We start from the raw sequence: 14,864 nt of genomic DNA, 5'->3' as shown, positions 1-14,864 counted from the left end.
TGTCAAGTTTAAAGTATAGTTCTTCATATCTCTGAACACTGTCATGTCATTCAAGAAAGATTTATGAAATGACAGACTTTCCCAGAATAAAGTACAATGTGTCAAGAAGCTATTCTTTAGTTCCTGTCCAATGGGAATTTAAGAAATCATTTTGAAAAAGAATAAAAACAGAAATAAATTTTGAATTGCTTTGTAGGTTACAAATACATCTAATACCCTGCATACATCATATTTTCTAATCAATGTATTTTTATTCAAGAGTTTTTATATACTGAAAATTATTAACATATTGTTCTATGTTTTGGGAACTTGCAAAATAATATAGATCAAGTGGTCATGGTTTATTGGCATAAAATTTTTATATACAAAGATCTATAATTTAATGTGATTTTTCCTGTTAATTTGTAAGGTTATTATTTTATTCTTTCCCACTTCTTAATTTTTGATGTCATACCATAAGTATGTAAACTTATCAATATGAATTCTTTTTTTTTCTATCTATATGAATTCTTGCAAATGCAAAAACTATAATATATTCCTTAACCTTCTAAAAGTATCAGTTGTAAAAAGTATGATCAATTAAATGGTGTTTTAAGGAAAAAATGTCTATGGTTTATGTTGAAATTAATGATAAGCCATAAGTATATTCCAGAAATACTGAAATGTGAAATAATATGTCTCAGAAAATAGAAATGTGTTAACCAATGTTGACATACAAAACTTTTCACATATATGGTCAATCTTGAATTCAATTTATTCCTACATTAGTTCTGATAAGTAAGGACTTTTCTCTCAATTTTATACAGGAAGTGACTGGGGATTAGGAATGTTGAATAACTGACAAATGAAGTTCTGCTTGGAAATAGCAGAACAGAAATTCAGATTAGGAAGCCAAAGTTCTCTTTACTGTATTTGCTATCTATATAAGAAGATATTACATAACAATAATGTCTGTGAATGTTTCAACCAATGGGGGAAAAAGGTTATGAATCTGGATGACTGTATACCAAATGTTAATAATGTCAAGCCAGTATATTAACGAAGCTTTTGAAGTTGGGTGACAAAGATATATAGCTCTGTCAAATTGAAAAACTTATTAAAGTACCTCTTTGTATATTAAAGAAGCAATCCATTTAAGCATATATCTATTTACTTTTAACACAATTACCAAGATTTTTTTTATTCAAACACATTTCTTGATAGGTTAAGCTAAACTTTAAAAGAAATGCAGAAAGTTTATTAAAAAATATTTTATCTCTGTTTAAAAATAATTACCACTTAAATTAATGCAAGCACAAGCTGTTAATTTCAGTTTTGCAAAGCCAAATGAAGAATGATATAGTCAATTAATTTTTCATGCCAAAGAACACAGATCATCACTCCATTTTCTTCTAGGTGTAAGCATCGACTTACAATAACTTGAAGCATTCTACTAAAGTTTGTTTAAGTGGCATGCAGATAAAAGTGTGCAGCAGTAAAAAATAACCCTTACAAAGCGGAGACTCCAAGCAGCTTAAAATATATGTGCATAAAATAATAAAACTTCTTAATCTAGTTCATAATCTTTCATCTTAACAAATATCAAACATAATGATTTGACTCACGCAAGAAAACTGAAGTGTAATTTTCTCAAGAAAAGTTAGCAGTATATAATATTCACCATTCACATATTCTTTCACATGAAAATTTTACCTATTAATTGCAGAGTAATAAAAAGTAACTACATGGCTTAGTACAGTGATGAAAAAGTCAGAAGCAACTTTTACAGCAGACAGTCCTTCAAGTAATATTTTAACAAGGGTGAACACATGTATTTCAATCTGTCATATCCTAATATGTATGAGCTATGAAGCATTATACAAAGCCATGCGAAATGGATAGAAGGATGGCTACTTACCCACAGGGCGAGCTGTAGACATTACAATGGTGTGGTGAAAACATAAAAAAGAAATTAAAAAAAAAGAAAGAAAAGAAAATTATCAGAATGCATGATGTGTAATGTTACATTTAAGTATGGACAGTAGGGTGATTTCTAGTGTCATTATTCAAGTATGAACATGATGTCCTAGCTTGATAAAAACTGAACATTATAAATACAAGTCTAAGAAAACAATTACTTTGCATGCTGAGATTAACTCTAAGCAATTTGACAGATATTATACATGAGGTCTTATCATCATCATCACTTACTACAGTTATTATTTCAAAGATCTTTTTAACAGCCTTGTGTTATCCCAAAGTTAAGAACCTGATGAATATAACTATTCAAGTCACAGACTAGCAAATGTCATGTCAATAAAAGAAGGCCTCACTGTCTGATTTAAATAGCAATTGGATTTTAAGCATGGTTAGTCAGAACCATTACAGGGACTACAGAAAAAGCCCCTGACGCTGCTTTTCAGCCAGTAATAAGTTAAGATCACATCACTTTTCATCCGTGGACAGGGTGGATGAAAATATAACAAATAGGTTGGAACATCCTTAGAGATTTCAACTGAGGAGCTCTCTAACCACTGTTAAGCTCTTTTCTTTTTTTGGCAGAGGGCAGGAAACAATGACTGACAAATTGATTCTTGTTCACACAGAGAATGGCTTTCAAACTGCTGCTTCAACAAATTATTATTTTTTATTATTCCATAACTTTCAATCACTAAAATCAATTGAAATAGGCTACCCCTTTTATAAATGCACAGAAATTGAAAGAGACACACATGGGCTTAATAATACTTTCTGTAAAAAGAATATTGCCAAGTCAATTTAGATAGTAAACCACTTTGTATAAAAGCAATAGGCAAATATAAAACATATGGCCCCATTATTCAAAGGAAGAAGAAATCAATTTAGTAGCATTTGAACTTTTATGAAAACTTACATTTCAAAATATAAATTTATTCAACAAACAAGTGCTTCACTCATATCCCAGTGGATAAAGCTCTAGTGCAAACACAATGTAACCCTCAACTTGTGAGTAGTTTTGTCTTGATTTCTTCTTGGGCATGGTGAGACAGATACAGCCATTGAAACCATATCTACAGACATTCATTCACTCACTCGACAAATACATCACAATTCTAGCTCTGTGGAATCTTTGAAACTGTTCTGGAACTTCTTCTCTATAAGATTCATGGTCTTAGGATATTATTCACAATTAAAGGGGGGAAGACCATTCAAAGAAGAATAAAGCAATTATAGCAACTGAATGAAAATTCAGCTTGGTGAAAGTTCAGCTTGGTGAAACTCTTAGCGTGTCCTAGAGTCTATAGAGGATTTACTACAGCAAGAGGAAGAAAGTAAGCTGAACTATACACAATAATTTCTTTCTTTTTTCGGAGGGGCACACAACAATAACAACTAAAAACACAACAGACTAACAATAAATTTGTGCCAAAAGACTGTTCTATACATCAGTGACTCTTTTGCTGTCTTGTATACAGGATTCATGTTGATATATGGCAAAACCAATACAATATTGTAAGTTAAAAAAGAAAAAAAAATAAATAAATTTGTGCCTTATTCTAACGAATAAGAGTTCTCAGTTTTGCAAATGTGTAGTAGAAAAAGAACTTAGTTTCTAATTTTTGAATTTTATTTTTCAGGTGCCACTTTTGAATCTGAAACATAATGTTTCCTTTAGAAACAAAAAGCCATTTTGAGTCTAAAGAGACAAAAGGAAAAAGAAATGGTAAGAAATCATGTTTAAAGAAAGAAAATACATTTCTGTTTCATTTAGTCTCAGGTAATTCCAAGAAAATTAGAACTTTAGTGCTCTAGAAATAGTTTTTGAAATTGTTCAAGTTTTCCTAATAAGCCTTGTTTAGGCGAAGCCAACTTAAGCAATTAAAAAAATGGGAAAAACGTGTTTACAAATATGCAGTTTGTGTTCACTTATTTTGGAGCCACGTTCAAATGTTCTATCAGACCGTGAATTACTTGATAAGAATATAAATATCAGGAGGCTTACTGTTGTCTAGAAATATCTTTCTAATTTTATGTTTGTCTGGTCAGCAAAGAGAACTACTTGCTACTATGTTTAATTTTATAGTCTATTTTCACCATATTTCTGAAGTGGAAAACAACTGAGTAAGTCTGTTTAAAATTTTGATTATAAAACTTTCTTTCTTTTTCTTTTCCAAAATTGGATAAAGTAAATATCATGATAAAATTTCAGCAGAAACATCACAATAAAACTTATTGTCTTTGTCACAAAGCAACATTTCATCCTGAGGGGGAAAAAAAAAACAGCAGTGGATGTTTTCAAAATCAGCAAATTATACTAAACTGTGTCCTTGCGTTAAATGGATGAAAATGGATGTGGCCCTCTTTGGTCAGTTGACCCTGTTCTGATAAAACAATCCAGAGAAGGGTTGAACATTTCATTTACGTGCATGGAAAAATGAGTGTAAAATACTAAGCTGCAGATAATGGTTTTTTTTTCCCTGTTAACCTCTTAGCATGAGAAATCCCAACCGCTTTTCCTAATGTTTTTAAACAATTTTTACTCCACAGTCTATTATATTATGGGGATTTTTATTCTTTAACCCTGTTTTTGACACATTAGTCAGATGAAAATAAATACCAAATAGATTAAACTCTCTAATGCATCTTTAGGACACACATCAGGGGAGAGATCATTAAGGTTTGCTGCTTTTAAAAAAAGTCCTATTGAGAATAAACAACTCTTCCTATCTGTTTTGTACATTAGCTTCAAACATCCACTGAGGAGGAGCAGGCTTTGCTAAATGAAATAGTAAACCTGAAATTTTCAACAAATTATGAAAATAATTAGCTGGGGAAGTATCTTAAAGCGAACAGACCACTTCAAATCTCATTCATCCAAGCATTCAAGTATAAAAGGAACCCTCTTGCTTCTATAAACAAACAACTCCTCACATTTCTCACCATTTGTTTGGTCACCAAATATTTTTTGACTAGAACATTTCTTGGTGAGTTGTTTATTTTTTCCACTTACTTCAGAAAAAGTAAACAAACAAACTTCAGGGGAAATATGGTCAGGTGAATTGCTTTTGCAAAGGGCTGACTAGATAAAAGCAAATAAATATATATACATATACATATTATCTACCAGAAAATGTAGATTAACCATAGTGAAGAGGCTTACAAAGGCTTTCAGATTTTGCTCATATATTATCAGTATATATATATATATATGTATATGTATATATATATTTGATTGGTGTATGTTCATAGCTTTTTAAAGAAATGAAAATATTTTTAAACAACTGGCTTGCCAATTTTGTTTAAATTTATTCTGCATCTAAGTCCAACCTAGAATGTCTGGAAGGAGGAAAATGAATTAAGTGGAAGAGGAACAGAGTGATTAAGAAGTTTGGAAATCACCAATATTTTTCTAGGTATCCAGAATCATCTAAATATTCAGAATGTCTCCTAATAATTACCTGGAGGAAGATAAGTTTTTGTTTTTTTTTAATGATATGATGCCCAAATAATGTGTGTTAGTTGCTCAGTCATGCCTGACTCTCTGCGACCCCTGGCTCCTCTGTCCATGGAATTTTCCAGGCAAGAATACTGGAGTGGGTTACCATTTCCTCCTCCAGGGGATCTTCCCGACCCAAGTATCAAACCTGGGTCTCCTGCATTGCTGGCAGATTCTTTACCATCTGAGCCGCAAGGGAAGCCCAAATTATACATCATGCAAAAATCATTTTTCTTACCAGATAGAAGACCAGTCTGAGAGTCCCTCACATACTTCTTGCCAATCCAAATTCTTCCAAGCCTTTCACCTAATCTTGTGTAAACTGCAAGTAAAACTGCACAAGGCTGAGGTCTGACTAGACAAAGTGAAATACAACTGAGACATGGATGTAAACTTGCAGTCAAACTTCTTTATTGAGAGTGATGGGAGGAGGAGGCATCAGCTGAGGGATGAAAGGCTGAAAGACTGAGCAATGGATGTACTTGCCGGTCTCTGTTAAGTCCTGTGAGTGTACACAATGCCATGGGTAATATCTATTTGGCAAAGGTAAGTGTAGCTGTGCACATGTACTATTTGGTACCTTGGGCTATATAATTTACTCCTGTGGATCAACATGTACCGCCAGGAAGACGCTTAATTCATTCTAGCTCACTGTAGGGTTAAGTAATGCTTTCTTTCCCTTATAAGCAATGGCAGGGAGTCTATAAATGGAAATTATTCCATGACTGAGAAAGTGCATGACACCCAGAAAGTGAAAGCTAATACAGGAGCAGCACTGACTATTTCAATTATTTAAGGCCAACGGACTTCACAAATCACTCTCTAAATCAGATTTCCTCAACGTGGGAGTTCCTTTGTATCCATTTTCCACCTTTGGAAGCAGTGTTAAGTTTTTTTTTTTTTTTTCAGATTGCTTTTTGAATGCTGAAATGAAAAAGAATTTCAAGAAAATTGTCTCCTATTATAAAGTGACAATCTAGTAAACAGAAAACTGAGTTTCTTTGAAACTAGTGACATTTAAAAGCTGTAATTAGATCAAAACAATGGAAACACAAAAGATTAGTGTACATCTTTTTTATTTTTCAGATTTAATTTTAAACTGTTAGCTGTTATTTATTAAATAAAAATTAATCACTTCAAATGCACATCCTTTCAAATCCAAATTTGAAAGTAATTTTATTTCAATTAAAAATGGAGAGGACACAAAATCCAGGCATTTTATGTACTAATAAAACAGTGCAAGCTATTATTTTGATTATGAGTTCACTTACCAATTTAACCAAATATTAGTCTGTTAGTTCAGTTATATTTCACATCTTAAGTCTCTTACCTCGGACTGTGAGGGTAGCAGAAGCTTCTACTTTTCCAACCCGATTCTCCGCAATACACATATAGGTGCCTTCATCTGTACTCATTGCCTTTTTAATTCTCAGTGTGTAATCATCTTTGATGTCATACCTGTGTAGAATATGGATTGGCTTTATTCAATAACATTGGTTGCATTTAGACAACACTTAGTATTCACCTTCATTTTTCTCTTTTATACTGTATTTTACCTAAAATAAAACACACACACACACACAACATTCAGTCATCAAGTATAACTACTTTGATTAAAGGTATTGCTAATAGGATCAATAATTTCATATCTGATCTCTAGCTGTTTGATTATCAATTACGTATAATTTAGGTGTCTATACAACTCTGCATCAAAACCATCAACAGCATTATTAATACTTTGGGTTTTTCTGATAGATCTTAGTATAATATTAGTGTGTGTTTCAGTTTCTTGGTGAGTTATATTTTGTAAGTTACACTACCTTCAAATATATGATTTATTTTTAGGCACTGTGAATATAATAGAGCTGAAATATATTAAAGAAGAAAATTCTCTTATTTGTTGGCAAACTGACAAAGGGACTTTGGCTAAAACAATTAAGAATAATTTTTTAAATTAGCGGCATTAACATTTAAAACATCAACATGACTTCGAGTGATTTCTGGAAATGCACACCCTCAGCTCTTTAACAAACATTTATTGTCACACTTGGAGAAGGCAATGGCAACCCACTCCAGTGTTCTTGCCTGGAGAATCCCAGGGACGGGGGAGCCTGGTGGGCTGCCGTCTATGGGGTCGCACAGAGTCGGACACGACTGAAGCGACTTAGCAGCAGCAGCAGCAGCAGCATTGTCACACTTCTATTCTTTAACAAGTACACTGACATACTAGTTCAGAAAAAATTCTAAAAAATTTTAAGAATTTTTAAGAGGTTGCATATGAATATACTCTTATTAGATTCAAAGAAATTATTCAAATAAAGAAGGTATCTTTACATTCTTTTCATATCTGATTTTTATTCTTGATTTTCACTGATGGTCTTTGTTATTTCACACACACAATTTTGCAATAGCTTCTAGGTGATCACACTGACTGTCTTTCCCATACACACCACACTGTTAAAGCTATACTTCTAAAATATTACTTTAATTGGTTCTAGATGATCACAACTAACTGACTTTCTATTGCTTTAAGGACCAAGAAACATTTTAGGCTTTCAATGAAGAGTATTATAATTAGATTTTCTCTACTTCCAGCTTCAGCTAAAAGAATAAAACAGTTTATCATGATTTTCAAGTTGAGGCATGGGCCTAATAAAAGTTCTGTCTATTGTCTGCATGTTTTGGGTTAAACTTTCACTGATTTACAATGTCATAAGTCATGAGGGTGGAGAAGGCAATGGCACCCCACTCCAGTACTCTTGCCTGGAAAATCCCATGGGCAGAGGAGCCTGGTAGGCTGCAGTCCATGGGGTAGCTAAGGGTCAGACACGACTGAGCAACTTCACTTTCACTTTTCACTTTCATGCATTGGAGAAGGAAATGGCAACCCACTCCAGTGTTCTTGCCTGGAGAATCCCAGGGACGGGGGAGCCTGGTGGGCTGTCATCTCTGGGGTCGCACAGAGTCGGACATGACTGAAGAGACTTAGCAGCAAGTCATGAGGGAAGCCTTATTATCCATCACTCTTGTTTGAAGCTATCCATTACCTCACTAGAAAACTATGATTATTTCCTCCTCAAAACAAAACAAACAAAAACCTACCACCAACCCCCAGAGAGCAAACAAACAAACAAAAAAAAGATTGCTACACCAATCATTTTGCACTTGCTCACATTTTGTATTGTCTATTTTGATAAACCCAATTTTGATAAAGGTGAGATCCTGTCTGCTTCACTCACTGCTATAGCCACAGTCCCAACATAGAACTTTTAGCATCCAAGAGCATAACCAAGTGTTTAAGAGCAGACTCTGGTTTTCGAGACTTTCTGATGATGATGTATCCAACTTCTTGCTCACTTTCTTCTAACCATGTGGCCTTCTTCCCTTTGCTGAACATAACTACCTAATTATCACTGTCTCTGTGTACTTCTCTTATAATTTCAGGGAATGCCCTTCCCCTGCAGTGTTCATTGCTGATCATTCTTGACTTTCAAGATAGCCCAGATATCCACTCAAAGATGTCTTCCTGTCCAAACAATGTAAAGTAGTTCTCTGCTCATCAGTTACTTTCTCAAATTATTTTTAGTTGTTTTTATTCTTTGTTTTCATATTTTCGTTACATTGAATACTTTTTATCTTCACAGAATATACCTCTATCAAGCATTTGCTTGCTTGTTTATTGTCTTCCTAGTTTTCAAGAGCACGTATGCTCCATGAGAACAATAACTGGTTCTCTCTTGTTCCAAACCATATACCCCGAAGCCCAGCAAATAGCACCTGACATCTTGGATATGCTCAATGAATGCTTATTGGGTGTATCATGAACCATCCAACAAATGCTTACAATTCTTCAGTAGTTCTTTCATGGTTATTAGTAAACTAAAAGGTAAATTAACACGAAATACAGAACTGTATTATATCAAGGAACAAAGTAATGCTATTAATTTTATATATCAGCAATTAGTTCTGAAGTGTAGGTTAACTCAAACAAAATATTATAAATGTTAACCCTCAGAAAACTTAATACATAAATGCTACCATGGAGATAGAGTTAAAATAAAGGAGTCAGCAAATCCTGACCAGGAATCTAGACATTTGAGTTACATATTATCATTATAAATTTCTGTATGTAAATTAGTAACATGAAAAACAAAACTCTCTGCACCAAAATAAATAATTCTAGGAGACTATTTTAAACAAATGTGAGGACTACAGGAGAACCAAGTCAAGTTTTGTGCTTTGTTCAATTCTTTTGAGTATATTAAAATTATTTCAGCAACTAGAGTGGTTTTAATTACATTATTAAAATAATGACAATAAAATATATTTGCATGGTGTTCTTAAATATACTTTTTAATATATTCTTATAATTTTGGTAGGTAAGGAATAAAGGTACTATATCCTATTTAGAAAATTAGACAATTTAGGCATATAAACTTCAACGAGAAATTACATAGCTTATTTTTACACTTTTATAAAATATGGTATAATGGAACCTGGAATATAATGTTCAGTTTTACTCCCTACATATCAAGAAAGGAATTACAGACATAAAAATTGAAAAGGTGACAATTTTTCATGTGTAAACTCTTCATGTGTAAAAATAATAACTTCAAAAAATACTATTTAAGTCTAGAAAACCATGAAGAATATGAATCTGTGAACATGGAAATACTTACAAAAATCCCCAAATATTAATATTAAAGATTCTTAAAGCTTAAATAAAATACTTTTAGGATAAGAGGGGGAAAGGATGTTTAATTATGAAAAATAAGAGAATACATGGATCCTGGTTATTCCTAGAAACCAGCAGATTATAAATTCTGAGACACAGGGAAAATTTGAAAAGTTATTGTGTCTAGTATAATGTCCTCATTTTAAGATTATAAAAATAACACTTTACTATTCAGAGTCTAGGAATTCATTGGTAGCAAAAGTTTAGACCGTATTAAATACTAGCTCTCCTGGCACATTCTTCATCAACTATATTACAGTGGTTACAACTTTCAACAAAGAGAAAGTATAAAGATTCATGTTTTAAAAAGTCATGATAAATGATTCTATAGAGGGAAATTAAAAGGATATACTACCCAAATGGCAGCTGCTCCCACAAAATTGAGTTGTTACTAGAATTTCAAGCCTCATGGTATGAATACAGAAATTTATACTAGATACTGTAAAATCCTAATTGCAATGTGCTCATTTGTGGACTGAAATCTGTATGAAAGCAAGTTGTGTGTGTATGTGTGTTTCGGTCTGCTACTGTTTTAAAATTATTGAAATAACTGGTATTTAAAATTTTGACACTTTTACATAGAAATTTGGATTTTAAGGTCTGTCTTCCTCCAAAGTACACACTTTTTCATCTTCATAAAAGTGCCTATGGGGATCTAATTCAACTGTACAACTGGAGACAGTGCTGCTCCTTCCAACATGACTGAAACAATGTGCCAGTCTGCAGCCTGAGCCCTGACAATACCCACCATCCAGGAGACTGAAGCATGCCACGATACCTTGGTCAATTTCCACAGTAAGATGCGTCTCAGGTCAGAGAAATCACAGTAAGATGCGTCTCAGGTCAGAGAAATGACCAACGTATAGTTGTGATCAAATCAGCTCTTACCTCCAAAAATTTAAGATATATGAGGGTTGGTTTTAAAGAAATTATGTGTAAGTAGCTTCAAAACCCAGAAAGAGGTAAACATTTAGCTCATTGCTACTTTTACATTTAGGCAATCTGAGGCAAAATATGATAAAGTTCCTTTCCTAAGGCCACACACGTCGAGACAATTATAGTCAGGGGGAAAATTGTCATGACTATCTACTACCAATCTCTGCTTTCTCTAACAGGTCACGATGTCTCCGAGACATAATTTGCCTCCTAAAAGTACATGTTTCACAAGCAATTAGATGTCAAATATTTCCACAGGTCCAATAACTGTGACCTTATTTCTTTTATTTCTTTCTGGTAATACTAATCTCATTGATGCTTTACACTATTTGATTGGATAACTGGGAAATATTAATTTTCCCTAGAGAGCAAATATTACTAATATAAATGATTATAAATAACAGATCCTTGTATTTAATGAGATCTTAACAGTTTACAGCGGAGATTCATATAAGATTTCACAACAATAAATGACTTAAAGAAAATGCCTATTTCCACACACCATTTTATAAAAGAAGATACTGAGATTGTGGTCTTGAGTTATAAATAGATTGAAATCGATGTCCTGTGCGTCAGTGTCCATTCATTTTTCTAACACAAAGCAACACTCTTTCTCATTTGATATGTGTGTTTACTGCTCTGTGTGCATGTGGTAGAGTCGGACACGATTGAGCGACTTAACTTTCACTTTTCACTTTCATGCATTGGAGAAGGCAATGGCAACCCACTCCAGTGTTCTTGCCAGAATCCCAGGGACGGGGGAGCCTGGTGGGCTGCCGTCTATGGGGTCTCACAGAGTCGGACACGACTGAAGTGACTTAGCAGCAGCAGCAGCAGTAGCAGTGCATATGCTTTGGGCAGGTGTGTATTTCTACATCAAACTCTGTATCTCAAAAACTTCAGAAAGTAACTTTTTTTTTTATGTACTGTTTTTTATTTTTATTTTTTTCCCTTTTTTTTAATTTTAATTTTATTTTTTAACTTTACAATATTGTATTGGTTTTGCCATGTATCAAAATGAATCCACCACAGGTATACATGTGGTGGATTCATTTTGATACATGGCAAAACCAATACAGAAAGTAACTTTTACCAATATTTTTTTCTCAGTATTACTCTAAAACCAACTGTAATCATAGAAGGTTCACAAGTGTGTTTCCCAAAATATATACAGTTTAAAATTATTGTTTATTAAACAATCGAATGTAGCTACAATTTTCTGATTAGCTCTTATTGCTGTTGTTGTATCGCTAAGTCATATCTGACTCTTTTGCAACCCCATCGACTGTAGCCCGCTAGGCTCCTCTGTCCATGGGTTTCCCAGGCAAGACTGCAGGAGCAGGTTGCCATTTCCTTCTCCAGAGCATCTTCCCAACCCAAGGATCAAACCCGTGTCTCCTCCATCTCCTGCATTGGAAATTTTTTTTCTTTTTTTTTACCACAGAGCCACCTGGGAAGCCCCTTCTTTACATAGTGGAGAATAAATCTGTAGTAACCAGAGCATACTTTGGTATAAAAGAGCTAGTTTTCAGATATGATCAACATGCAGGAGGTATTTTCTGACTTTAATTAAAAATAAGGAAAAAACAACCATGAAACAACTTTACTGGTTGAGGAAATCCTAACAGAAATTCGGTGATTCTGATTGTGAAATATGCCAGTCTCAGACCTGTATAAATGCAGTCATTGTTGCCAGGTTTGATTAATGACAGTGGTCCAATCATGTGTTGACAGTCCCCGCTATAAAGATATCTTTTTTTCTCTTTTCCTGATATGAACATTGCTGAAAAATGTAACCCAATCATATCTGGCCCCTGGACATCATGTGCTATCATCACTGCACCATGAATTGAGATTGATTGGTAACCAGCTGTGACAAAGTAGGAAAAGCAGCTCTGGTTTTTGTGCTGTTTTTTTCTTTTCCCCAAAAGAAAACAACAAGAGAAAAAGAGAACTGAATTGTGTCAAACCACTACCATCTGTTCTGCTAAATAATAAACAAAGCAAAATCAATTTATTTTAATACTTAAAACAACAGTCTGTATGCAATGTTATGTTTGTGTGGGATCTTACATTGAATGAATATTCTTAAAAGTGCGTCAAAAGAGAAAATATTATTGATTTTTAATAAACGAAGTACCTTCTTAAAGTATTCTAAAGTCACTTCCAAATTTAAATGAAAGTGTCTATCTTATTTCTTCTTGCTAAAGAAACCTTCTCTCACAACCAGTGGGAAGATTTCCTATAAATTTAAATTTACTGTGAAAATACCAAAAAAGGACTTTGAAAACTGGCAATATTTGACAACATAACTACATGTTATGCATTTCTCATACTTTGCAATCCCCAATGTACCTTAGGCTTCTAGAGTAGGAACTTCTAATGATTTTCTGAGTTTTATGAATATAATTAAGATAATATAAGGACCACCTCCTCCAAATCTTCCACAATGGGCTACAGAATTTGGGAAGAGAAAAGACAAAAGGAAATACACTACATTTTCTATTACATACTGGAATTCTACTATGTTCAAGTCCTTGGATCTCATTGCCTTGTGTGAATTACGTGAGGGCTCTGCACTAATAAAACTTCCTGAATGACTGTTCTCATCTCAAAAGCACCTTTGTTTTTCATGAAGGAAATCTATTTCCTCAGCATTTTTAGTTTTTGAAATCACCTACTGCTCCTTGTTATAAGATGTCTGGCTTCAGTTCTAGAATGAGTGTTTTGAATCAGCACTTAAAATTTTATTACATATCTGCTTTATTAATCATTAAGTTGGCCAATTGTAAAAATTATGAATTGAACAAGGAAATATTTAATGTCTACAGAAGTAAATGTTTCTTTCCTTTTAGGGAGACTTGAAAAGTTTGTTTTCAATTTTCAAAGTACTTGCACTCAATCAAAAGAGCTGAAGGTCACCTCACACCTTTTAGATTCTTTCAGAAAATAAAGAAACGTCTGCAACAATAGGCATTCTGTTATTCCAAATTCAATGAACATTTAACTATGCAGCTTTAATATGATGCTGTTATTGCCTTGTTAAGATAAAGTCTATTGCCTTGTTTTCAACAAAAGAATTTTTATGATAAAAAATCACTCACTAATCTAATGGAATCATTTACTAATAATTAGAGTCATACCGATCAACTGGTCAATACCACTATATAGATTACAGTGAAAATGGAGATGCAGCCAATTAGAACCCACTGATATGTTTCAATTGCTCAAAAAGAGTACATAGCAGAATCTCACAACTTCTCAAAGCATTCTTTTATACAACATAAACCTTCTCGGAGAAATTTAAATCTTTTGCTTCTTTCACACTTGGCAGTTGAAAAAAAGGAAAAGTGTTTCAATTTTCCTAAAATGATCTCTCTGCTCACAATTTTTCAAAGAAAATCCTTCCATAGACTATACTTGAAACTGTTATTAAAACTAACATAAGCACTTCTTGGTAGCCTAGATCCCAGGTGATAGTTTCTTAATCTATAATATTTAAAGTGTGTCCTAAAGTCAAGCTTTTAAATCACAATTGAGAGCCGGAACCCTGAAATGAACACAATAAGCCATTATTTTGCTGGCAAAGGGATATCAAGTGAAGTTGTCTGTACGTGACAGAGGGTCACTCTCCTTTTTATCTACAATTACAATGCAGGCTAATGTTTACAGTTTGGGTGAATGAAACTTGATTCTTTCAGGTTTTGTAAGGAAGACTGAGCAAAGCACTTAAGAGCA

The 14,864-nt window shown here is 33.4% G+C and overlaps 1 protein-coding gene across 11 annotated transcripts in view; it reads right to left on the bottom strand.

Annotated features, from left to right (window-relative positions):
* The window catches only part of ROBO2 (roundabout guidance receptor 2), a 656,142-nt gene that overhangs the window by 141,029 nt on the left and 500,249 nt on the right, over nucleotides 1–14,864 (bottom strand). For 8 of the 11 annotated variants that reach the window (XM_024993901.2, XM_024993905.2, XM_024993910.2 and 5 more), the window contains 2 exons: nucleotides 6,786–6,913; nucleotides 1,898–1,909 (listed from right to left, as the gene is read on the bottom strand). In XM_024993901.2, the coding sequence (XP_024849669.1) occupies nucleotides 1,898–1,909; nucleotides 6,786–6,913 (140 nt within the window). The remainder of the gene's footprint in view (nucleotides 1–1,897; nucleotides 1,910–6,785; nucleotides 6,914–14,864) is intronic. The other 3 variants (XM_059887558.1, XM_059887563.1, XM_059887572.1) reach the window with 1 other exon arrangement.

Source organism: Bos taurus, chromosome 1 (assembly GCF_002263795.3).
Source record: "Bos taurus isolate L1 Dominette 01449 registration number 42190680 breed Hereford chromosome 1, ARS-UCD2.0, whole genome shotgun sequence".
NCBI lineage: Eukaryota > Metazoa > Chordata > Mammalia > Artiodactyla > Bovidae > Bos > Bos taurus.
This window is presented reverse-complemented; position numbering and strand designations above follow the sequence as displayed.